This window comes from Myxocyprinus asiaticus, chromosome 4, assembly GCF_019703515.2.
Source record: "Myxocyprinus asiaticus isolate MX2 ecotype Aquarium Trade chromosome 4, UBuf_Myxa_2, whole genome shotgun sequence".
In the NCBI taxonomy this organism is placed as follows: Eukaryota; Metazoa; Chordata; class Actinopteri; order Cypriniformes; family Catostomidae; genus Myxocyprinus; species Myxocyprinus asiaticus.
Window position 1 is genome coordinate 20604119 of NC_059347.1, and position 25017 is coordinate 20629135.

The following is a 25017-nucleotide window of genomic DNA, read 5'->3' on the forward strand; positions in this document are numbered from 1 at the left end:
AGTTGGAATATAACATTTTGAGATAAAATATGTTTCTACAAGAAAATCTATTTACTTTTCACTTTGATAGACTTTTTTACTTGAGGTAACATTTTAAAACATATTATATTTATTATGTCTTAATGAAGCAATATATGAATTGGATGCATTTTTAATTTTAGCATGTTCAAGTGTCAGGACTCACTCAATGACAAGGAATAACAGGAAGTTGTCAAGATATGTCAAGCTCTCAGGCGTTCTCATTCTTTACACTCTGCTAAATCAATCATCAGTCAAATTCAATGATACAGAAATGATTGAATTGTATACAGACAGAATGGGAGGAACACATGAGGAGGAACACCTGCTCTAACCAATAAATTAACATAAAGCATCAGTAAGTCTATCAATAGTTAACCAAAAGTGAACAGTAGAGCGTAGGAGCCAGCAGTGGCTTGTTTAGATGTACAGTACTAAATCAGCCTTCTCAGCCAGAGGACCTCTACCACTGCCAGATAATAAATGTCCAAATAAATCCGATGAATTATAAATACTTTGTTTGCATGCAATATTATCCTCTGAGCAATAACCAAATAATTTAATATTTCCTTCATGTATCCCAAAATCACAGGACATTGTCATAAAATAGCAATCATTTTTGTAATACTGACTGTAGCTAGCTTAAGATACGGACAAATACTGATACAAAAATGTTGTGCACTCCTTTGCTCGAATCCTTGATCAGGAACAATATAAATGTCATGAGCAGGTGAAAACTCCTGAATGGAGTGCTTTTACTCTTAAAGAGTGCTCTTATTTCAGGCTGTGTGTATGAAACATTCTCAGCGCTATCTTGGTTGGTTGGTTGAGGACTAGGAAGCTCGGAGATTGCGGCAAGAATGGCAACAGGCCTTGCTGTAATACCAGTGACTGCACAGATTGACCTTCAGAGCCAGCGAGCAGTTGGTGGTGGGACGATCCTGGCAATTTTCATCTAGAGGAGCAAGAAGTCAGTCAAAATGAATCTTATATATATTTCTTTATACCCATTGCAGATATTTAAAAGTGCTGTAAGCGAAATCAGCAGTTTCTGCAACTTCTGGTTGCCACACTGAATTAGATCCAAAACCCTTCCTTCCTAACATATCAGTCAACTCAATGTCAGCAAAACAAAACATTTAAAAGCAGAGAGCATTCTCTGACTGGCTAGTTTTCCATTTGACTAAACGAGTGCAGGCTGCACTGCAGACAGGTGTGATTTCTCAGGACACCTATTCGGTAATATCTGTAAGGTACAATTTAATTACAATTAAAAGAGATACTTTAAAAATCACTTACAACACCTTTAAGAATGACATTGTAAAATTACAATGTTTTAAAGTTCATGTTAAAGCCCACCTGGTGGTTCAGTGGGGCATGGCTGGAGTGCACAGGTTTGCTTGTTAACAGGTTTGGTCAAAGGGTCGCATCCACGAACAAGCTCTCTTCCCTGGTAACACTTCACGTCTCTCATTCGCACACCGACACCACAAGTCTTGGTGCACTGTTTCAAGAAACAAGAATGAAAAAAGGATTACCTCAAGCTTATGAGCCCTCAGAGAAGAGAATCAATACTGACATTTGCTGTATCTCAAATTGTTTGCTTTGATCTGATCTGACTTGTTGTCTAATGCCTATATGGGGAGCCATCTACATAAACAGCATTCTATTTTCTAGCAATATAATAGAACCTCATGAGTAACTGATTTTAAATTATCTTCATTGGCAGCAACTACTGTATTTGCCATGCAAATTCACTGCTCACATGAACTGCCTGAGATCCCTGAATAACACTGGTTATTGCATGCAATATTTATGTGGCCCTTATCATGGAAGGAAAAAAAAAAACAATGTAATTCTGACTTTATAACTCACAATTGTGACTTAATTTCTCGCAATTGCAACTTAATATCTAGAGATTTTAAGTTTATTTCACATTAGTGAGAATATACCCCACTTCCCCATTGAGCAGTCCTATTCTACTTCCAATGCCTCTTTTCTGTTAGAAAAGACCAGCTATAGGACTATGCCTACCACTCCTCCAATGCCTTTCCTTAAATTCATCCCCCAACAGTAGGAGACAATGTGACATATCTTTAAACTATATTTCTCATATTAGCGACTTTATATTTTGAAATTGCAACTTTATATCTTGCAATTGTGACATTAGATCTTGCAATTGCTACTAAAACATCAAATTGTGTCCCTGACAATCACTGTTTTATGAAACAAAAATGAATGAGATTTGTGTTCAATTATCTACAGGTCATGGTTAATTTTTCTATTATTATTATTATTATTATTATTATTATTGATAACAATTATTATTATAATTGTGTTTATGATCTAATTTGTATTGGTATATTTCCATCTGTTGTCGTAGAGTGATTTTTAATTTACTGCAAAAGGAGCAGGTGAAAGTTGGAGTGAATAATTTTGGATTTGGTTAGATTTTTTTAACCACTTTGCTATATTGATTGTATGTTTGTTTTCTTTGAAGTTTAATTAAGAAATATTTCTATTCTTCTAATTCATTGCTTGTAGTCCATTTACACTAGCAACTTCTTATGAAGTTGCTGTCTTTGTTTATATTGCTGGTGCTTGACAGGGAATGGACTATATAATAGGATGCAGATGGTGCAATAACCGGAGAAGAACCTCAGAATTAAATTGCACTTGACCCAGCCCAATGGCGCTGTGCACAAAATTTTGCGAAAATTTGCAAAACCCATAGCTAAAAACCCCAAAACTTAGCGCATGCTTGCATGAAAGTACTAAAACTTCATGGCCATGCCCATTGACTTTGCACTTATGACTTAAAGCATAGCTTGAAATAGGGGCAATAATTTTTCCTTAGTGCGACTTTATATCTTGAAATTTCAAATTTATACCTTGCAATTATGAAATGATATCTTGCAATTGTGACTTTATTTCTTGCAATTGCAACATTATATATTGCAAATTCAACTTTATATCTCACAATTGCAACTTTGTATCTCAGAATTGCGACTTTACAGTTCACAATTGCAACATTACGTCTCTCAATTTTTACTTTATATCTCGAAATTTCGATTTTATATCTTGCAATTGTGAATTTATATCTCATAACAAAGTCGCACTTGCACACTGGCGAGATCTGTCCTCCATAAATATTACCTCTATTTCTGGTCAAAATTAGTAGAAGGTAGAATTATTTTGCTACATATAACCATGCTGGAAGTGCATCTATGGTATCTAAAAATGTATCTAGGTAGGCAGCTCACTAAGGTTTAGGGCTGTCTGATTAAATATCAGGACGTAGTATAACATTTTCTCAAATGATTCTTGTATTGGATTACAATAATTACACTGAGCTTTAAGACCAATTTTTTTTCACCTCAGACCAAGGTGTTGTGTACCACTTGAAACAAGGCCTCTCGAAGCAGGTGTCATCATCTGCTGGTTTCTTGCTGCTGTCACATCCCTCGTCCTCATAAATTTGGACCTGCCCCCCCGTGATGCCCATACACAGCACAGTCCTTCTCTTCACTCCACGCCCACATGTTGTGTTGCACTAGGATGGTAGAAGAGAATGTTCACTGGAGAAATCTTTATAAATGAAATGCTTTCAAGAAAAATAGCCATAATCCTTACCCTCTCCCAGTCTTGGGCCAGCCAGTGTGGAGGGCATTCATTGTCTCCACAGGGGTGAATGGCCAGAGGTTTTTTCTCAGATGTGCACTGAGACTCGGGTACCACTCGGCCCTCTGGGGTTTTGCAGTACACATGCCGCACTGTTTTTCCATGCCCACAAATGCCTGAGCACTGCAGGGAAATGACAGCAGAAAATGTTCACATTTTAACATTTTAAACATTAAATGCCATTGTGTCTCTGATTTCCCTGTGACATAGTCACTGTGAATAAAATGCATTACACCGTTTATAATCAGGCATGACACGACAAGATCTCAGTGAATATTCCCAGTGATAGTGGTGTCATTTTTGTTCCTCATTGAAAGCAAAACATGTGACATGACACTATCATAACCAATCAAAAGCCACTATTCAGTCACTTTGTTGATACATATCTCCGTGAATGCTCTGTATTGACCCGTCATTTGTTGCTTTAGGACACGCCTGGTTAAGACATGGTGTTTCACAAGTTTTTTCTAAACCATTTTGAATATTATTGGTCAAAATGTGTGTGTGCTTCAAACAATTTTTTTTATGAGTTTCCTGTCTCACCGGTCCCCACTCAGACACTGTCCATTGGCGCTCACATGGAGGGCCTGTGCAGTTTTTGGTAAATTGTGGTCGAGTTGCCTCATCACAAGTGTGGGTCTCATCTGAGCACCTGACCTCCCGAGTAACCAAACTCCTGCAGCCACATTTAGCTGGACACTGCACAACAAACCAAATCAGGTCTTTATCTTCACTTCAGTTATCCTAGTTCGTCTTAAAATTCATACTGTAAGAACATGACAGCTTTGTTATAAACAATTGCACAAGAAACGAGCTCCACTCCAAGACCCCTAACATGAAAAAATAACTGAGAATATAATATAATGTGGGAATTAACTTAATGAACTTTGCTTTTTCAGCCTACCTCAGACCACTCAGCTACTTCCCACTGAGGGCCACAGGTGGGGCTTTTACAGGCCCGGCGCTCTGCGGGGCGTTCTAACTGAGCCTCTGTACAGAGGTCACTGTACACAGAGCTGTCCAGTCCAGGAGCCAGCATCTTCCAGCAGCGCACCAGACGGAACTGGAATCCTTCTCCACAGGTCCGAGAACACTCACTCCAACTGCTTGCCTCCCATCTATGCATGAAATGGGAGAAAGTCTTAAAAACTAACAGTAGTTCTTAGTCAATTAAAGTGCCAGTTTTCTGTAAATAATAATGGGACACAATGAAATTCCTTTGTGAGAGTTAAAGGGACAATTCCAAACCCCTACAACTTACTTCATGCTTCCATTTATTTTAAATTGTGGCCCGTCATGATTGGTTACAAAACAGGTAAGAACCAATGGCATTTGACATAATTGATGTCAACCTAGTGGGACGTGTTTTCACCAAGTTTGAATATGCACAAGCGTGAATGAGATTTGACAGGGAGAAATTATTCAATGAATAAAAAACATAAATTTTGGTCTCTAAGAACTACTTTTATATAACTTTTTGGTCCTTTTTGGAGCTTGACAACCTTTAGTCACCACATGCTTTCACTGTATGGAAAAGAGCAGCATGAACATTTCTCCTTTTGTTTTCCACTTGGATTTGGAACTACATGAGGGTGGGTAAATGATCACATAATTTTCATTTTTGGATGAACTATTCCTTTAATGGGATGTGTTTACAACGCAGAGGAAATAAGGCTTTCCTTCGGTGAGTTTCCCATTATCAAACTTCAAAAACTTCTAAATTTTTAAATGGTGGAACTTTTCACTAAATGTGTTTTTTTGTATTTTTATATGTTGTAGTTGTAAGTGACTGGGTCTCAGTCTCCATAAAGATAATGTGAATATCACTTTGGGTTTCTTATGGTCTTCCTTTGCATTTCTTTGATCATGGTTGTACCTGGGCTGGCATTCTCTGCCAATGCAGAAATCATGAACAGGCTCTGGTCGAGTCAAAGCATCACAATAAACATCATCCACCTCAATGCCATCATACCGCACACACATGGCAAATGATTTCGACACTCCTATTCAAGAAAGAGAATTGCATTTAAAAAAAAACACTCTCACACTCAAGCCTGATTATCAAGAAAGTTTGTGTGATTTGGGAGTTTGTAGGAACCATGAGTTCTATTGTCTTGATTAATACCTATTGAGCATGTCATGCTGCATGGTTCTTGAGAAGATAGTTTCCACCGGTACATATCAGCGGCACTCATTTTATTCTTTTGAAGGAGCCTTTGGTTGTTCCTGTGGAATAAGAACACAACTTATTATATTTTTTAATTTAATTTAATTTAATTTAATTTAATTTAATATTATTTTCAACTTGTCCTTTCAGTTGTATGTTCATTTTATGTTCTCTGACACAGTTTAAATATGTTTAATGCCATTGAATTCATTATGGCCATCAAGTGTTATCACTATCTAGTGGCATTTTCATGTTTAACGGGCTATAAATGTGTCAAATTTTATAATATACAGAGTATCGAAAATTAGGTAATTTTTATTTAATTTTAGCTCATTTTGAAGTCATGTCAATGTATATTAGTTAAACATTTTTTTTTTTTTTTTCAATTATATTAGTTTTGTTTTGTGTTTTTTCAGTAAATGAGAATGTTTTTATGTGGTTTCTGTTTTAGTTTTCGTTAACAGTAATAACACCGCTTTACAGAATATATCTGAAAGTAGGCCATGGTACAGCCACCTGCACTGTATATTAGGCAGATCATTTGCGTTTGTTGATGCCGAGACACCAACTGACAATAACTTAAAGACTTAAAAGTCGTAAAACCACTAACATTTTTACCATTCCTGGTCACACTCATTACCTTAATGTCAAGACTGGAAAACAGTGCATTCCCTCAACTAGACAGAAGCAAATACAATTTGTTCTTCGTGATAAATTCCTGGGATTTATCTGATGCGACAAGCGTAGTCTGTACCCGAGTGATCTATGGAACTTTTTTCCAACAAATAACAAAACATCTTGAATTATGTTTCTCAGAAAGGCCATCTTCATTACATTCAGACTCTTTCTCTTTTCCCACCTGGAATCTTTCTCTTCTCCTCTGAATACGAGTAAGGGCGGCTCGTGAGATGTTCTTTACGACCTCTGGCAGAGGAGCTGGTAAAGCAGTGTTTGGATGCAGTGGAGGGAACCCAGCATGAATTATAAATATGATGGAATGCAATCCCGCCAGCCTTTGCTTGGCTGTCTACCCTCTGCACTATTTGAATGTCTCAGAGAGCATTAACAAAAAACCCAAGCCAGAGCACAGTCTGAAGTACATTCCATTCTCCCATGAGCAGGGCTGTCCCACCCAAGCCCATCCTGCATGGCCACATCATGCCAGTGTAGAGGGCAGTGAGTGGGCCATACCTCAATCTAACTGCCAAAAGAGCCAGCTGATCTTACCCACAGATATTTACCCACTATATGAAAGACCTAGTAGTGCATCTTGTGACAATTTGATAGAGCAGGTTAAAACATTCTAGATTTATGTCCTTAGCAGGTGCTTTTTTTTTAAAAGTTATTTACAAGAACATGCATATATTTTATTGTGACAATTATATATACAGGTGACAAATTCAAATCTAATACCAAGACTAAACCAAACGTGTTTGGAAACGAAGTACCGATGACACTGCAATGCTATCTTAAACAGTAAAGGAATAGTTCACCCAAAAATGAAAATTTGCTGATAATTCACTCACCCTCAGGCCATACAAAATGTATCTGAGTTTCTTTCTTCATCAAAACAGAATTTAAGATTTTTAGGATTTCATTTCAGGCCTCCTCCTCAATGCAAGTGAATGTACTCCATTTTTTGACGGTCCAAAATGCATATTTAGGGTGCATCAAAATTATCCACATGACTCCAGTCGACAAATAAAGTTCTTCTGAACCCAAACAATTGATTATTTTTAGAAACAAAACAACACTTAAATAATTTTTAACTACAAATGTTCGCTTCCATACATCTCCGTGACGTGCGGATGACATAAGCTCGTTGGTAAGGTCACGCATCATGTGGAGGAGGAGGCAGGAAGCGTGTCATTGTTTACAAGAGAAACTTGCACAGACCACAGACCAAGTGCCGTTCACAAACCAAAACAGTCCAAAACCATTTAAAACACAATGTTAGAGGATTTGGATTTTAGAAGAGAAGAGGAGATGGAGTTTTTTGCCCAACCCTACCTATTTGAGCCCGAATACACCGATAAGGAACAAAGGGAGATGGAGGAGGCTGCAGCAGCAGCGCAATCACAAGTCTCGGGGAGGCAGAGATCTATGGAGACATGGTGGTGCACATGTAGTAAATGCCAACCAATGCCAACAGAGGCAGAGAGCCTGTGCTGCCACAATTGGACCATAAAAATCCCACCGTTGGAAACAATTAGCGAGGCAGCCGGTGAGAACACTCCTAGTCCTAGATGCATTACCGAACATAATGGTTTTCCGCCACTACTAAGTCGAAGCATTTTAGAGGTGTTTTTCAGTTTGCCACGAATAAACTGGAAGCGCCGTCCAGGCCAGATGGACCCAATGGCACCCTATCAGTAGAATAAGTATCATGTTTTGTTTGTTACTATAGCTACTATATAGAAATATATAGGCTATATGACAAAGTTTTCACACATACCTGAGTTTGCTGGAAAAACAGCACGGGCACAGCCGATGAATTCAGATATTGACCCTTTGTTTCTTTCGATGGTCTGAAATCCTCAGGGGTAAAATGTTCACTGCACACCCTCCAATATTTGAGAGAATGTAGGGGTGTACTGATATCCAGGTTCAGTGCGATAAGCCAGAGCTTCAATTGCTCATGATCATGTATAGGTAATCTGTGAAAAGTTCATATTTTTCCCGGCGTGCATTTTCTTTGGGGTTTCAGAAGGTTGAAGCATCCAGGATACACATGCCAAACAACCATTTTGAACAATACACTTATACAAATACAAATCTACAGCAAAGATAATTAAACTTTTGTACAGCGCTCCTTCTCTTGTAAACAATGACACGCTTCCTGCCTCCTCCTCCATGCGTGATCTTACCAAAGAGCTTACGTCATCACTCTCATGAGCGCGCGTCACAGAGGTGTACGGAAGTACATTCACTTGGATTGTTTAAAAGAGGAGACCTGAAATGAAATCCTAAAAATCTTAAATTCTGTTTTGATGAAGAGAGAAACTCAGATACATCTTGGATGGCCTGAGGGTGAGTGAATTATCAGCAAATTTTCATTTTTGGGTGAACTATTCCTTTAACAGTGAATAGGTTAGGGTTAAGTCTTAGCCCAATGGAAAATTTCCCTTCTCAAAGGTTGCTCTTTCATTACTTAGGAGACTTAATGGAGTTCTCAGTTCTGTTTCTTAAATTCCTATAAAAATAGACACAAATGAGACAATAGTTGACATTCAGTGAGAGTACAGAGATATAAAATTAATGGGGATAGCATAAAATCAGAAAATTTGGTCTAATAATTTGGAAAGAGTTCGGTATCTTGGCAAATCTGAGCACATTATTTGAGACTTTGAGATCTCTTCTGAAACTCTTGAGGAGACAAATGTGAGATTACAGGGGTCTTATTCTCAGGAGAAAAATGAGAGAATCAGGAGACTTAAGCAAAAGTCAATTTGCTATCCATTTCATGTAATTGTTGTCTAGAAGAAACAATTAAGATATTAAAATGCTAATTTGTGATTTTTAACAGTTTGCTGACTACTGACAAATTTCTTTAAATTTTAAAGGGCAATTGTCAGATTTGCACAGAAAAGTTTGAATAGACAAAAATGGCTTCACTTGACAAACCATGCGGTCCTAAGCCAATATGTAATATCCACTAAGTGTAATACATACTAAACATTCCTACTGAAATAGCTTCAGCAAGCAAGGTCATACATGATCATCTTTACCGTGTGCGATTGTTGCGACTGCTGTTCCGTAAACTGGTAGTAACAGTTCTGTTTAGGGAAAGGAAGTCCCCTGTGTCATTTAGGCGATGGCCCAAGGTGAACTCAAGCAGTGAGCCATTAAGACCCCCAAAACTGATGTAGTCTAATTCCAGTGGCCTTGTTTCAGAAGACAAGCCATCCTGATGAGTAAGAAGCTGATTGGTTGAGATGTTGGCAAGAACACCGTCTGAGCCAACTCGTTCTCCCAAAAGTATCCTCCAGATGAGGTTTTCCGAGTTCACCAGGTACTCAGCAGGTCTGCTGGCTGGTGCAACACCAGGGACTCCCACTCCACTGGGCCAGCTGCAGTTTCCCTCTTTTAAAACAACAACAACAACAACAACAAACATTTTAAATAATCTATGTTAGGGAAAATGTGTTGAAATTAACTAAAACCATTTTGCTTGAGGGATCTAGTGTACCTGTTTGGGTCCATCAACAATAGAGTGCAATAGTGCCCATCTGCTTTATCAGCCGCCTTCATTCCTTAAATGTTTGTTTTACTCATTTTATTCTAAAGGGATTGCATAAAATCCTTCATAAAGCATTCTAAGCAATGAACCAAAGCAACCATCTCTGAGGTGAATCACAAGATTGCAAGCTTTGATTTAAGGCAAAAAAGTTTTTTGAAGTAATCAAATTAAAACGATGAAAATATGTAAAACTATTGATTTTAAGTTGTTGATTATAAGTATAGAAACAATATCTTTTCATTTTATTGCAAAATATTAAGATATACACAAATATTTAAGCAATTTGAGAGTGTAGGGAGACAGACTTGATTGTGTCATTTACAGTGTGTCATGCAATTGGCCAGTCAGTGCAGAGCCCTTTTGGCACACATTGTTTGCCGCACTTTTCTGATTGGTGGAGCTTTCTCTTAAGGATTCACTGGTAGTGTAGTTCTTCACCATGCATTCCACTATTAAACATCATTTTTTTTAAATTAAGTTGAAATAACACGGACTGATAGCTTCAACTCAAGCATAAACTATCGATGAACAACCTCGGAGCTCACGGTAGGTCTGTCTTTAAAAGTTTGTAAATTATAAATTAAAAAACAATTTGCTAATAGAGAAAATGACTGGGATTTTTACTTTTGCACAGTTGCACTCTATAGATCCCAAACACTTTGTCAATCCATGCTGAAGAAGTCAGCATAGACCGGTAGGAATTTCCATGCAAGTCTAGGATGGTTTATATTTTTGGTTATATAAATGTATATGATTATTACTTATTTGGCTGATTTTGCCGTTCACCATCAAACTCAAGATTCAGTTGCTTCATCAGAACACCAAACTTCATTTATAATGATCAAAGTCAGACCGAGGGCAAACACTAGGCCATTACAACAAATGTCCATAATCCATTATCTTCAGCAGAGGGAAAATGCTAGGCCTGTTTGAATTTTTCATCTCCTGTGGCTAATCTTTGTGTTGCGGCTTATGCATTATAAAGGACTCCATAGAGCCAGTAGAATGAGGCATTTTTAAAAACTCTGGAAACTCACTGATTGTCCATTGAACCATGTACTGTCTTTCTTGGCTGTCCCCCACTTTCTTCAGATGAAACGAAAGCAGCATTCTGGTGCATGAATATGATTTCTGATGATAAGATCTATCCTTTGGTATTGATCCAGAATTGAATAGTTCACCATAAAATGATAATTCTGCCATTGTTAACTCACCCTAATGTCATTCTAAACCTTTATATTTCAATTTTTCCTTGGAACACAAAAGAGAATTTATGAAGAATTTTCAAGCAGCTCTTTTCCATACAACAACAGCTCATAGTGTACTAAACTGTCAAGCTCCAAAAGGGACTGAATAAAACCACACCATAAAAGAAGTCAATGCAGAGCTCTGAAATCTCATTTGTGTTAATGGTAAAATTCCAAAAAAGGTGTGTTGATGCATCACGGCAGGTTTGACATTGTTGATAGCAAAACGCCATTGGTAGTAAAAGAATGTGACATGACAGTTTTAATATGCAATTTGGCTAATGAGATTTGAGAGCTGCAGTGGAGGTGAAGATTTTTTGTGAAGAATTACCTACATTTTGGTTTGTTTCTCACACAAAGCTATTTTATGGATTCAGAACCCTTGGAATATAGTATACGAGTCGTACAGACTGCTTTTATGGTTCTTTTATGTTGTTTTTTTCTTCTTGGAGCTGGACACCTGTGGTCACCATGAACTATCGTTAGATGGAAAAGAGCTGTCTAAAAATAACAGCATACGAGTTTGGATCGATATGGGGGCGAGTAGATAATGACAGAAGTTTCGTATTTTGGGGGAACTATTTTTTTAAGCTACTTTTGCTTTTTAAAAAGAATTGGTCAGGGATTTTCTTTTGTATATAAATACAGTACAAAGTAGTACAACATATTTCCTTTAAACCTACCTGTGAACTGGACCGGTGTTTTAATATCCAGCTCACAGTCAATTACAGCTGTCTCATACACTTCATTGGTCTCCTGGCCAGGCTTTTGTCCCTCCAAAGCTCTTGGCTTGGTTTGTACCTGGTTCCCCTCCATCTCAGGGACTGCCTTATCATATACACTTTTATTGTGGTTTAAAACACTCCCAATCTCCATTGAGACCAGACTGGATCCTCCATTGGGACCAGTATAAATAGGGGGCTGGGAGACAGAAGGAAGTGAGTCCCGCATCACCGTGTACTCATAGGTGATGTAAGGATTATGGCCATTTTGGTTCCAGACCTTTGAGGAAACAACAAAAGATCACAGGAAAAAATAAGACAAATGTATGTAAGAGATCATGTTCAGTCAGTCATTATCACAAATAATAAATAAATAAATAAACCCAGACAGGTGATCAGGGCTTTATTTTGCAATAATGGCCGGGTGACTATACAGTACATTATCTCACTTATTACATGGCAACTTACCAAATAAAAAATAAATGAAATAATGACTTGAGTTTAAATAATTTTATTTTGAGAGAAGAAAGAGACTGCAGAGTGATATGAGAAACACAAAACTAGCACAGCTATGTGGGAAAGCAGTTGCCTGGGACAACAGTCAATTCTACCGTTTAGCGGTCATTATACAAAAATATCTGACCACAGAATACCAATACTTAGAATTAAGTATTCAACAGAGCCATGTAATGATAATATTATGATAATATCTTATTTTCTTTTTTCTTATACAGGAAACATTATATAAACATTCTGGATTACTCTTTCCCAAAATGTCTATTTATATTGTTCTGTTGCATTTAAAATAAGCCCTGTTTGGTAATGACAGGGTACTGTGGTTGAATCCTCCCATAACATTTCCATTCTTCTTTAAATACTCTTTCATTCCACGGTCATTCCATGAGTCCATAAGATTAAATGCGAAAGAATTAGAGTCATTTCTCCAGAAGCAATGAATCACAATATTACCCTTTATGCAGAGTGAACCATTAGACCTTTGGCCTGCACTAAGTGAAAGCCATGGTTAGCCAGCCAGTGAGATTACCCATGAGCCCTTGGCGGCGAAGGGAGGACCACGGCTACAGTACCAGAACATTGATGGGCTGATCGATGGGCCCTTTTGCCACGATGTACTCGATCCCCGTCTCATGCACATCTGTAGGACGCCGGTACTTGAAAATGGTCCCTGCTGCATGGAAGTTCTGAGGGGTGTCCACTTTATAGGCACCATTGAAAAAAAAGTTCCCTGCTTGGTCAGTCACAGCTGGAAAATAACAAAGCATGTCTCAAAGATATATATATACAGTGTATATATATATATATATATATATATTTTAAAAAAAATCAGGTTGTGATAAGAGAGTTGTAACTCCTCTGGTAATTTCTCTGCAATACTGCACTGGTATGCCCTAAGATTGTAGATAAGCTGGCATTTTTGTGAACTGAAAGAGGTCTTCTTTCTTTCTAACTTTAAGCAGCCTCTGCATATATGGTAGCTTTGTGTGAGAAACAGACAAAAATTGTATTACTCATTCACTGATCTCATTGACACTTCCACGCTTTCAACGCCATATCATGATTTGGAACTTAAATTTTGATCTTGCTTACACAAAGCTGTCATATGGCTTTAGAAGACTTTGAATATATCACACAAGTCATATGGGCTACTTTTCTAGTACTTTAAGGTACATTTTGTCATATTTGGTGCTTGACTAGTCACTGTCTGTTTTTGTTTGTAAATAGCACCATGGGTATCTCCTTTTGTATTCCGTGGAAAAAAGAAAACCCTTTGGATTTCTAAAGACATGAGGGTGAGTAAATAATTACATAATTGTACATTTTGGGTGAACTATTCTCTAAATATTCTTTGCAAGTTATTACCAAACAGGGGCGGTGCTAGAGGTGGGCTTACTGGGCTTAAGCACTTAATGTTTTAGGAAAAGACCCAAATGTTTTTATCACTGAGTTTTCATGGGCACAGTAAATTTAAAATCCTTTATAACCGTAATTCTGCTCACTGCGCATCAAACAGTGTCTCCTTTTACATTCATTCACTCCTGACAAGAACCGTCCAACTAAAAAACGAAGTACTGACCAACATGTAAACTGGCCAATCGTCGATAAGAAGTACATACAATCCAACTAATGTGATTGGAACTTTTGGATGTGATTGGAACCTCAATTGGTGTGGACAGATGGTTCGTAGGTGTACTTGTGTGCACCTGTCTTGGTGAAGAGATTTATTAGAAAATTGAAATGAACATTTCGAAATTCTTTAAGAAAAAATAAGAAAAACTGCAACAGCAAATCAACGGCAAGATACGGCTGCTTCAGGTATGTATAATTACTGTATAACTTATTGATTGCATTGTCATAAAGGCTAACTATTTGTTGCTAACATTCCTGTAACTGTGACAACTATAGATTCATCATTGTATTATTTTCATTTTTGTGTCATTAAAAAAAAAAAAAAACGAATTTGCCTAAGTGTGAGAGGAAGAAAAGCTAGCGAAGTTTCTGACTAGCCCTCACACAACCGCAGTTCCCAAAACACACACACACAGCGATTATATAAACACTCAGTTTCTGTGATATAGTTAATTTGTGCTTGATGAATGGGTAAAGAATCATTACTTATAGAGAGTCTTTATTTATTCATTTATATATTTATTTATTAAAAAAAATAAATAAAATAGCTTCTACAAATTCAGTGGTTGGAAAGAAGTTGGGATTCTCTGTCAACATACAGTACAGTAATATGAAAGAGGAATGGACTGACTTTCCTGTCATTAATGGCTGCAGTTTAATTTTACATGTTAAAATTTACCTGTGCAGTACTTTTTTTTGTAAATCTAACATCTTGGAATGTCTGGCATTCTCACTTTGTGGTGATGCATTTTTGTTGATTATTATGATATAATTTGTGGATGTTCTGTTGGCAGGCTCCTAATTAGACAAGGAATAACAGCTTAATTTCATGGCTCTGGATTTGTAGGTTTTAAACATATAGCCTGTGTGTTCATTGATTACAAATTACAATAGCACTGAACAGTATTATTAAAGAGGATTGCGGATGATTGTCTATAGTGGTGGAATAAAAGCTGTTGGTAGATCTGAAAAGTTTTCAATCCAACTAATTTTATGCTCCGGTATAAATGTACAATATTAAAAGATTTACTTTTTAAAATATTTACTATTAAAAGATTTGCCTCAGATATCCACTGACCCTAGAACCGCCCCTGTTACCAAATGGATAATAATACACTGCTGGCCATGGAGTTGATGGGAAAGTTCACTGTTACACTGGTCCTGACATCTTTCTAATGGTTCCACTTTAAATGATTAGAGTTTGTAAATTGTACACTCACTGTAAATTATTACAGTTACTCACCCAGGATATCTGCAGACTTCTTTCTCTCAATAATCTGGATGTCCCATGATCCTTCTGGGATTTGTGTTATGAAAGAATAGCCTTCAGATAAAGAGTTCACTTAATTAGGATTCTGGTTCCTCTATGTATTTACACAGAAACACTGAAGATGAACATCACATTTTACTGCAAAATCAACAACAACAACAAAAAATCATTTTCTAACAGAGTATTTATGTTTTGTTTTCCTGTAAAAATGTTTAAACAATCTTACAGCAAGATAAATTTCCTTAAGAAGCAAAATGACAAGATATTTTGTCTTGTTTTCAGAGAAATGGAGCAAATTTACTTATAACAAGAAAAAACTATTTGCCAATGGGCTACTAAAAAAAAAAAAACAAGTTTATTTTTCATACTTTATTGGCAAATATTTTTTCTTGTTTTACACTAAACTAGGGCTAAACTAACTATTGTGCAGCATTCCGTTTCACAATGAAACACTCTGGCGTTATATCTTTAAAGCATTCTTTATTAAAGTTCAAATAATAAGGAAGCAGGTTATGAAAATAAACTCCGAAACTGGCATTTCTCTGTGTGGTCAGCACTGCGTCTATGAGTTGTGTGAAGTGACCGGGTAAGTGATTGAATCTTCTCCTGGCTGATGCACACTCTGGCGCGGGAACGCTCATCACTCAGATTATAACGTGATGGCTCACGATGTAGTGAATCATAATATATGTGTCACGTTCACCATGTGTATCTTATCATGAAGAAAATCAGCGATACACTGCTCTATTAAGAAGAGAATGTTTGTTTTTTGTGAGTAAAAGATGGATCGAAGTGAATATAAAGGTGAGAGAGTATTAGTCCATTATACACTGGAACAAAATATGTTTTTGATTAGTCTTTTTTGGCTTGTTTTCCAAAATAAAATCTAAAACCCCTTTAAAACAATGTACATTTACTTTAGGAGCTATACTGCAGAAGAAAAAATTGTTATCGGAGTATGTTGAATACAATATTTAATCAGGGCTCGACATTAACGTTTGTCCTGGTTTGTATTAAAATGTGGGACTTGTAAGTATAAATGTAAGCTAATAGACCTGCTGCTGTCTAGTGTGTCATTACAATAATCAAACAACCATAACAAGAAAACGAGAAAACACTCACTGCTCACTTGACTGCGTAACTTTAGTAGCTTTAAAAAGTATTAATGTATTATAATCATACAGTGAAGGCCAGTAGTAGTTTTATGTTGTATTTCATTCTGAATGTTTACATGAATGCTTGATAGCGTACTACTGTTAAAAACTTTTAAAGCCGTTAAAAAAACCCACTGAATTTTCATAATTTTTATTTTTTGTTGTATTATTTTTAATCTATTTCTATTCATTGCTGTTTTTATTATTATTTTATTACTGACTGTTTACTGGTCTTGAATAATTAAGAACTTGAAACCATTCTTCCATAATTAACATATTAGTTAGTGTTATTATTCGTTGTGATTTTGAAGCTGGTATTGAGAATCGTCATATTTCACTACCGACTACAGAAATTTTGGTATTGTGATAATATTTAGCCTTTATTGGTAGATCTTGCTGCAATAACATGATGAAAAAGTAGATCTCATTCCATAGAAGTGTGAGCACCCCTACTGTTAATGATGGTGATGGAGACTTTTCTTTATTTGACTACCATATGTAACATAATATAATTATCATATGACAATAGCCTCCTCCCCTACCCAGTGCAGTTTACATTTCAAGTTCAAGGAAATCCACTGTTAAAAAGACATGTTTTTTTAAAGTTCAATAAATGCATGATGTTTCCAAAGTCATTGAGTAATCGTGTTAAATAATCGTGATCTCAATATTGACCAAAATAATCGTGATTATGATTTTTGCCATAATCGAGCAACCCTACGCTAAACCTCACTAAATTTTGTTAGATTTCTAAGAAAACAAGACTTACTATCTTATGTCATTCTGCTTCACAAGTCATTTTTTTCTTGTTCTAAGTTCTAGTAAGAAAATAATCTTTTGCAGTGTACCGAGTTTACATTACCCAGACTTGAAGCCCCATGACGAAAGTTCCCTGTAACACGACTGCAGCTGCTCCCATCTCCCTGACAAACACCACACTTATCCAGAGTGTTGGGGGAAAAGAGGACGCCATCACATCCAATAGGCTGCAACGTTCCAGTTTACAGGGTCAAAAGTCTGAGCAAAATATCTGAGAGCAATATAATGTACACTTTTTCTGAATAAAATTTTTGTGGTGCTTCCTCTTGCAAAACTCGCCACAATATCGGAGTTGGACTGACAATTTTTCCATGATTTCACATGTCTCTATATGCTGGTGCATACAGTATATTTGGCTGGGGCTTCCAGGGCCCTACACAGGAACTGTGTACACTGCCCCAAGTCAAAAGAGCCCACCTCATGTCTCTATGATATTCTTGTCCACATATATGACCTGGGTCCCTCCTTCAGTGTAAATCTATGGGATTTGTTATGGTGAGCCAGGCAGTAATGGTTAAACACATTTTTTCCCTTCTATTAGATACCAAAGTGGAGAAAGATACGGGAAACAACTGAAGAGAAGATGGAGAACAGGATCAGGGAAGGACCTTGAGTCAGCACTCTGACCACAAGTTTACAGCTCTGACCAGTGCCTCAGAGTATACGTGCAGTGAATTACATCATACAGCTATCTAATCCACTTACTTCACACCTCCCATTCACACAAACTCCCCTGAAGTTGCTGTACTTGCAGGATGTTCCATCACGTGCAGGTACCATCAACTGTCTTTGGCCATCAGAGGTGGTACAGTGCAGATCGCATGGATTACTGGAGATATGAACGTAGTCATCTACAGGGATACAAACAGGGATGAGGGTTTTAGGTTACTGATAACCAACAACACAGCATAGTTAAATAAAATGGTTTATACCTGGATATAGAGGTTTCCAGTGGTAGTATTTTCCATTGTACACCTGAGAGTTGAATGACCAGCACTGTTCTTCTCTAAAGCTTCTACCTGTAGCAGGACATTCCTGTAATTCATAGACCATAAACAGTTGAGTCATTCTGAATCTTGCCTTACTGACATTTACAAGCTCCAGGATTGCTGTCAAGTCTGGCATGCAATGAGTATTGGAGGAAAGATAGCTACTGTAAGCTAACCTTTGTATTGCAGAGATGATACTTTTTTGCATTGCCTGTGCACGTCATGTTGTCCTTACCAGTCGTTGTTCTCTTTCTTTGAAAGAAAGACATTTAGTTTACCAGCAGCTGAACAAAATAAGACATCTGTTGCCATCTTAATTTTTCTATCTTTTCCTGGTGCCTAATTAAAAACTTTAAAATAATAATTATGTTTGAAACCCACATAAACTTGCAGTTTAATCATCCCACAAATCTGAACTGAATGTTTTTATAATAGCTGTCTAAAACTTAATATCTTAAGCTGATGTTTAGTGCCACAACTGACCTTTGCTTAAGACAGTGTCTCTCCTGTGACATGACTCCTCCTCCACAGGTTCGTGTGCAGGCTGTCCATTTGGTCCATTCTCCCCACCAGTATGTGGTCAACTCCAGCCCGTCTTCTAGACTATTTGAGGCAACACCCTCTTCCTTTGGCAAATAAAGTGTTCATTGAGAAAATGAAACTGGAGACCAGTATCTATGCTAAGTGTGTACTGTAAAATGGCTAAAATTTTGAATATTTGAAACCGACTATTACAACATGATACTCTGATGTATACTCGGGTATTGATTTATCATCACATGGTAAAGAGGGAGAAAAACAAAGTTCAGAATTTAACTTGAAAGTATTACCAACCTGTCCTCTGCTTGACAGATTTCCCAGAGAAAGAGCCAGCGTTACAAGACCAAGCAGCACCAGACTGCTCTCCCAACACTGGGCCCTTGACCAGATCCTCATCCTGTTGGGACTGGATATTTGGAGAAAAGAAACTTTACAGTTTCTCAAAACAGAGGTTTAATTAAATCATTTAAAGGCTATTGAGCACAAAGGAGTTGCTCCAGTTCACATTTATTATTGCCTGCCTCTATATCTTCCAACGAAACCTTTGCATGAATAACAGTGAAAGTATATAAACGTATACACAGCTCTCTGGCCAAATTGATTCTGATTGGTCAGTTGCAGCATTCTGTGGTCAAATATTTTGTATAATGACCGCTAAACTGTATATCTGTCTGTTGTCCCAGCCAACCAGTCTTCTTCACTGTGCTCATTTCTTTCATAGCACTCCCCAGTCTCTTTTTTCTCACATAATAAAATAATTTCAATCAATATTTCATGCCCATTTATTTATTTGGTTTGTAGCCATGTAATAAGCAGGATAGTGTAAAGTCACCAAGTCATTATCGCAAAACAATCCACTTCAGGATGATACAAGACCTGATCACCCTGTCAGAGTTTACATTAATACATTGTCACTTAGATACACAATACAGTAGCAGGCACACATGGGACACTCCACAGCTTGTCCATTATAAGTGTTCAGTAGTGCAGCATTAAACTTATTTTCAAAGCACTGCATTCAGATATTTATAAAGGAGACACTACCATAAAAATGAGCAGAAATCTATCTATCACACTAACTCTCATTCATGTGCTGGCCCAGCCCCCTTCATCTCATGTCTCCTCATCAGACCTGCACGTCCAATTAAGTAGGCTCCTTAAAGTAAGCAAACAGATTGTCTCACTCTGTTTGCAGTCTGGCTTTTTCTGATACTAAATATTGGCGACAGGTGTCTTAAACTACCCTCAGGAGCACCTGGAGTTCATTATCCAACCCAGACACAGCTGGAGCATTGCCAGCTCACCAAACACTCATCTCCCACAGACCACGCGGCGAGGCTGCAATGGCCGAGACAGACCATCCCCTTCTGAGCTTCCCATGCCATGAAATAGAGTAAACACAGGCTCACCCCCCTCCCCTGGGGCCTCCGCTCAAGGGAAGAGGGGTGTTTTTCTTTCCCTGGCAGCAGACAGACAGCAGGGCCATTCCCCAGTTGGGGGCGGGAGGGGGGCAAGCCCTTTCTCTGAGCTGGAAGCAGACTCATCCTTCTCTGGAAAAGCTTCTGGTCTCAGGGACCAGACTATAGGATTCCTCAGTTCCTTGCAGACTTCTCACGTTCACAGCCTTGAAGTGGAAAATCAATGTTCCAGTTGTTTCTTGCACTCTATCAAATAATTGAAGGGTTAAGACCCACAGCAGATAGACAGTTAAGGACAGGTCAACTATGTAAGTGACATCCTGCAGACTAGTGTAGGGCTTTACTGGTTGTTTAGATCAGTGTTACTATCAGAAATAATTAATAATTATTTCTGTAGTTATTAATTAATATTTAAATTAATCAATTTAATCTAACTCATTAAAACCTCATATGGGGCTCCAGTAAATGTAGTGTGCTGTTTAGGAGCAAGTTTGGTTATTAGCAATAATTAATTATCAAAGATAATTATTAATTATTAAAATCAATAGAACATTGATGAGAATCAATGTTAGCTTTTTTTAATCCTTTAAAATCAACAATTATCAAAGATAATCGTTAATTGTTAACATCGATGAAACATTAATTCAAATTAACACTAGCTTATTGATCATTCAAATTCAACAACCATCAAAGATAATTATCAATTATCAGAAATCAATAGAATATTAATAAGGATTAACATTGACGGGGCACCACCCTGAAATCAGGGACTAATAACCAAATAGTAAAACAGTCTCAATATTAGATTGTTTTCTTAGGAAAATCGACATCCGAAGAATATCGATTTTCGGAAAAAAAACAATGAATGAAGGTTTGAATCCGAGCACTGACATCCCATCAGCATGACACAGGCGTATGCAAAACAAACCAAAACACTTCTCTTTGTAATATAAACAAAGTTTATTTATGCAGTAATATCAATTAATAATTAATACAATGCAGTCAATAAACTTCCGACTTACAACTACAAACTAAACAGTGATATGATTAGATATGGAAATAAAATAATCCTATAACACATAAGGTGTGTGTGTAACAGTGTATGTGTGACAGTGTTTGTGTGTGTGTGTGTGTGTGTGTGTGTGTGTAAGGAGGGACGTGCACAAAATGGCGGACGTGACTCTCGTGGAGAGTATGTCACGCGAGACTTCCGGCCAGGGAATATGACCGCGAATGGTGGCGGAGTTGGCGTCTACCAGTTACCGCGTGTATCCTCTTGTACGATAGCTTAGGGACAAAGCTGGGCTTTAGAATTTAAGCTATCTACGAGCCAAAAATGTGTGCCAGAATGTTTGTGAGGGGTCGCGTTCGTGTATGTGTGTGTGTGTGGTTAGTACAAGAGAGAGAAGTGACAGCCCTAAAGCCGATTTCGCGATCGTGGGAGAGAAAGCAGCTGTTGGCTCATCGCTCAGAGACGCGGTAGATGGCTCGTAAACAGTTCCTCGTTATTTGACTCTTTAATGGATGAACTCAGTTGCTGTCTCACCCGCGATGGCGAAATTGCACAACAGTCCAATTTGGTTGGACCACAATACAGCAAAACAAATTCGTGATAATTAATACCCTGAGTATTAATAATGAGCGGACATGGCAGTCCGTAAACTGTACAAGCAAAAACCTTGAAACACAAGAATAACACACTATAATATTCTATCTCTGCCCAGACGTAAACCTCTTACTTGAATCGCATGAGGACACAGGTAGAATGTGTTTTCCTCCGTCCTTTAACTCTGACCCCGTTCCTTGAGGCTCGGGTGATGACGGGAGGCCGTTTCCTCGCTCTGTCAGCGGGCGGTACGGCTGTTAATTCTCGGTGGGCTGGCGGAGAACTCAGAAATGTCGACTTGACTGAAGATGGAAGAGAAATCTTTAATCTCTTCACTTCTGTAGGCAAACGGATAAAGATGCAAATTGCTCGGCGGTCTCCTTCGGATCCGTTGGAGTGTTCGGTTGAACAGAGTAATCTCAACTCGTCCAGCGAGATGGAGATTGTATGGCCACAGTTTCAAGTCGGACGTTACTTCCTTGTGCCACGAGGTTGCACATGAGAGCAGCGTTAAACTGCGTCCACACACTACAAGCAAAGTCGCTGGAAGCCAATCCCGGAAGCATTTCAGAGGTATTTCATCTCCTGATGATGTCATGTTTGAGGGACGTTCTGTTGTGTGCCTCACCCAATAGGAGTTGAGAGTTCGATCCTTTAGTGAGCAAGGCTTCATGGATTTGTAGTCTGTTTTGGACTCCCTTTGTTTGATTTTGGCACGATTTTTATCAGTAAGATTTACGACTTGGAAGGTGGGGGCTTGAGTTAGGTTTTTACGACTGTATTAGGCCTGCCTTTGTCTTCTATCTGAATACATGAGGCCCAACACTAGTAACAAGTGTCTATGTTCAACTGCTAAGTCTGAACCCAAGTTTAATTATACCACCCTGCCCCTGCTTGTAAGTCTCTTTTCACATTGTACCTCTGGGTCCGAAATACACTACATTTGCATCATCAACGCTGGACGATAGCAAGGTAACAATGGCCAGCTTCACTGTTTTATGTTTTTGTCCCTTTGGATTTAATACCAAAACTTCTCACATGCAGGACTGCATTTGCCTGCCACGGATGCATTGCATGAGGTTCAAAGGCAATTTATCCAGAAATATACATTAGAAAAATTTGCAAATTATACATCATAAATAGCCATTCACATTCGCGATTTAGGGCGAACTGTTTTCATACCAACTGTGCATCATACTGTAGTTCACATGAACCACACCCCAAACTAAACCTTTTCTAGCAGATTCGGGTGTGGTTCATTAGTACGCACCTGAGTTCAGAGAACCGCAGTTTTCACACTAAAAAAACAAACCGAATGTTGACATCAAACAGACTCAGGTCCACACTGAAAGCACACAGGTTTACACACTCCTAATGAAACGTAGTGAACAGATCCTCAATATTCTTTGTTGAAGAAACTTCAAGGGTACATTTATGCATTTGTCAGACAATTTTATCTCAAGTGACTTACAGTGCATTCAAAACTATACATACAAGTTAATGTAAAGTATTCCATGGGAATCAAACCCATGACCTTAGCATTGTTAGCATCATGCTCTACCAGTTGACATTAACATTTCAAATGTAGGTTAGTGGTCAATGTGACAAATACGCTATTGAATTTATGAAATAACTTATTTCAATTAACATAATTTAAATGGTAAACCTTGAGTAAATAGTTGAGATGGAAGACCTACTTTTGAATTGTTTGAGAACTTTTTAGCTACATATCATGAACAGCTTTCTCGTTTGATTGCTTTTGGATGCTGTCCACCCTGAGCTGCTCTCTGATTTCTTGTGGTTCCCCTCTTCCATTCATCATCCAGTATGATTTATTTATATCATTAGCTGTTTTCATGCCTATTATTAAATTGATTACCCTCTTGATTTACAAATGACCAAAACCACACATACATTTTCTGGGACTTTTTTCAAATGGACTTTTCAAAACCTGACAGATTTATCAAAGCTATTAGTGTATTCCAGTAGATATCTTCACTTATTTACCTTAAACAGTATTGCTTCACTGTACCAGTATAATTTAATATAACAATCATATGACATTGTACTAACAAAATTTTGTTCTTTGGACTATTGTAAGCTTCAGCTGTACTCTGCAGCTGGACTGAAATTTTTCTAACAGTACAAACACATTTTTACTGGATGACCATTACTTTCATTTTATGGCATTTCACTCCAGCTCTTTGCGTCAGCAAAGTGGTCAACGCTGTTTGTTTGGTTTTTTTTTTATTTTTTTGTTTTTTTTTGCAGTGGAACAAGTGTCTAGTCTAGTCTTGGCTTCCCAGTGAAAACATTCTGCACTATTAACTTCAATTGACACTCACACATGCACACACAGTAAATATTTGTTCATGCCCTTACCTGCAGTCCAGGGGCAAAGTTGGAGCTAAGTGTTGGTTGGACAGTGTGGGTGGTGCTGGTGGTGGCAGTGGTGGTTTCTAACGGTGTGCTCTGAGGATGTGCCTTGAAAAGAAGGTAAGGTGCTCTTCTGCATCCCTCCTCTCCTCCTCCCTCCCCTTTTCTTTTTCTTCAGTCCAAGCAGGAAGAGAGTGGCAGCATTTGGGAACGCCTACTGGCTGGTGCCAAGCTCATGGGCTGCTGCTGTTGTGTGGTGGAGCCGAGCCACAGTTTCACAAACTCAGCCAAGCTGCTGTCTGCTGGTCTCTGCTCAAAGACAGACAGGGATGAAGTTGCCATTTCCCACATAGCAGCCCCCCATACCCCTCCCCATCACATTGGCCATTCACCCTCACCCTCCCAAGCCCTCCAACACACACACAGCCTGTCTATCCCAGATCATCCTCTCTTATGCTTCCTCCTGTACAGTTACAGTAAGTCTGTCTTACTGTATGGCCCACCACTACCATTCTATATACTGTTCCCCTCCAGAGACAGCCTTCAGTAGCACAGGCCATGAGAATAACAACACTTAATGGGACTCTTAATAATAATCATAATGGGAACAATGACCACAACA

At 38.1% G+C, this 25017-nt stretch overlaps 1 protein-coding gene across 1 annotated transcript; it reads right to left on the bottom strand.

Moving 5' to 3' along the window:
• Positions 1 to 122: 122 nt before the first annotated feature.
• Positions 123 to 24523, bottom strand: LOC127439590 (ADAMTS-like protein 2). The gene is made up of 19 exons (XM_051695773.1): positions 24402 to 24523; positions 19290 to 19401; positions 18939 to 19081; positions 18632 to 18707; positions 18399 to 18501; positions 18172 to 18317; positions 17510 to 17633; positions 15467 to 15547; positions 13164 to 13339; positions 12037 to 12355; positions 9595 to 9949; positions 5825 to 5925; positions 5576 to 5702; positions 4604 to 4817; positions 4243 to 4398; positions 3652 to 3822; positions 3395 to 3571; positions 1378 to 1522; positions 123 to 973 (listed from the first exon to the last, which is right to left on the bottom strand). The coding sequence occupies exons 2-19, from the start codon at positions 19389 to 19391 to the stop codon at positions 852 to 854; spliced, it is 2838 nt and encodes a 945-aa protein (XP_051551733.1). The 5' UTR covers positions 19392 to 19401; positions 24402 to 24523; the 3' UTR covers positions 123 to 851.
• Positions 24524 to 25017: the final 494 nt, after the last annotated feature.

Excerpts from the sequence above, each read along its gene's own strand:
- LOC127439590 (XM_051695773.1), bottom strand. The coding sequence starts at position 19,391 with ATGAGGATCTGGTCAAGGGCCCAGTGTTGGGAGAGCAGTCTGGTGCTG. Across the intron at positions 18,708-18,938 it reads AGACACTGTCTTAAGCAAAG|AAAGAGAACAACGACTGGTA; the intron begins GTCAGTTGTGGC and ends TTTCTTTCAAAG. Across the intron at positions 12,356-13,163 it reads ATCAGCCCATCAATGTTCTG|GTCTGGAACCAAAATGGCCA; the intron begins GTACTGTAGCCG and ends GTTTCCTCAAAG.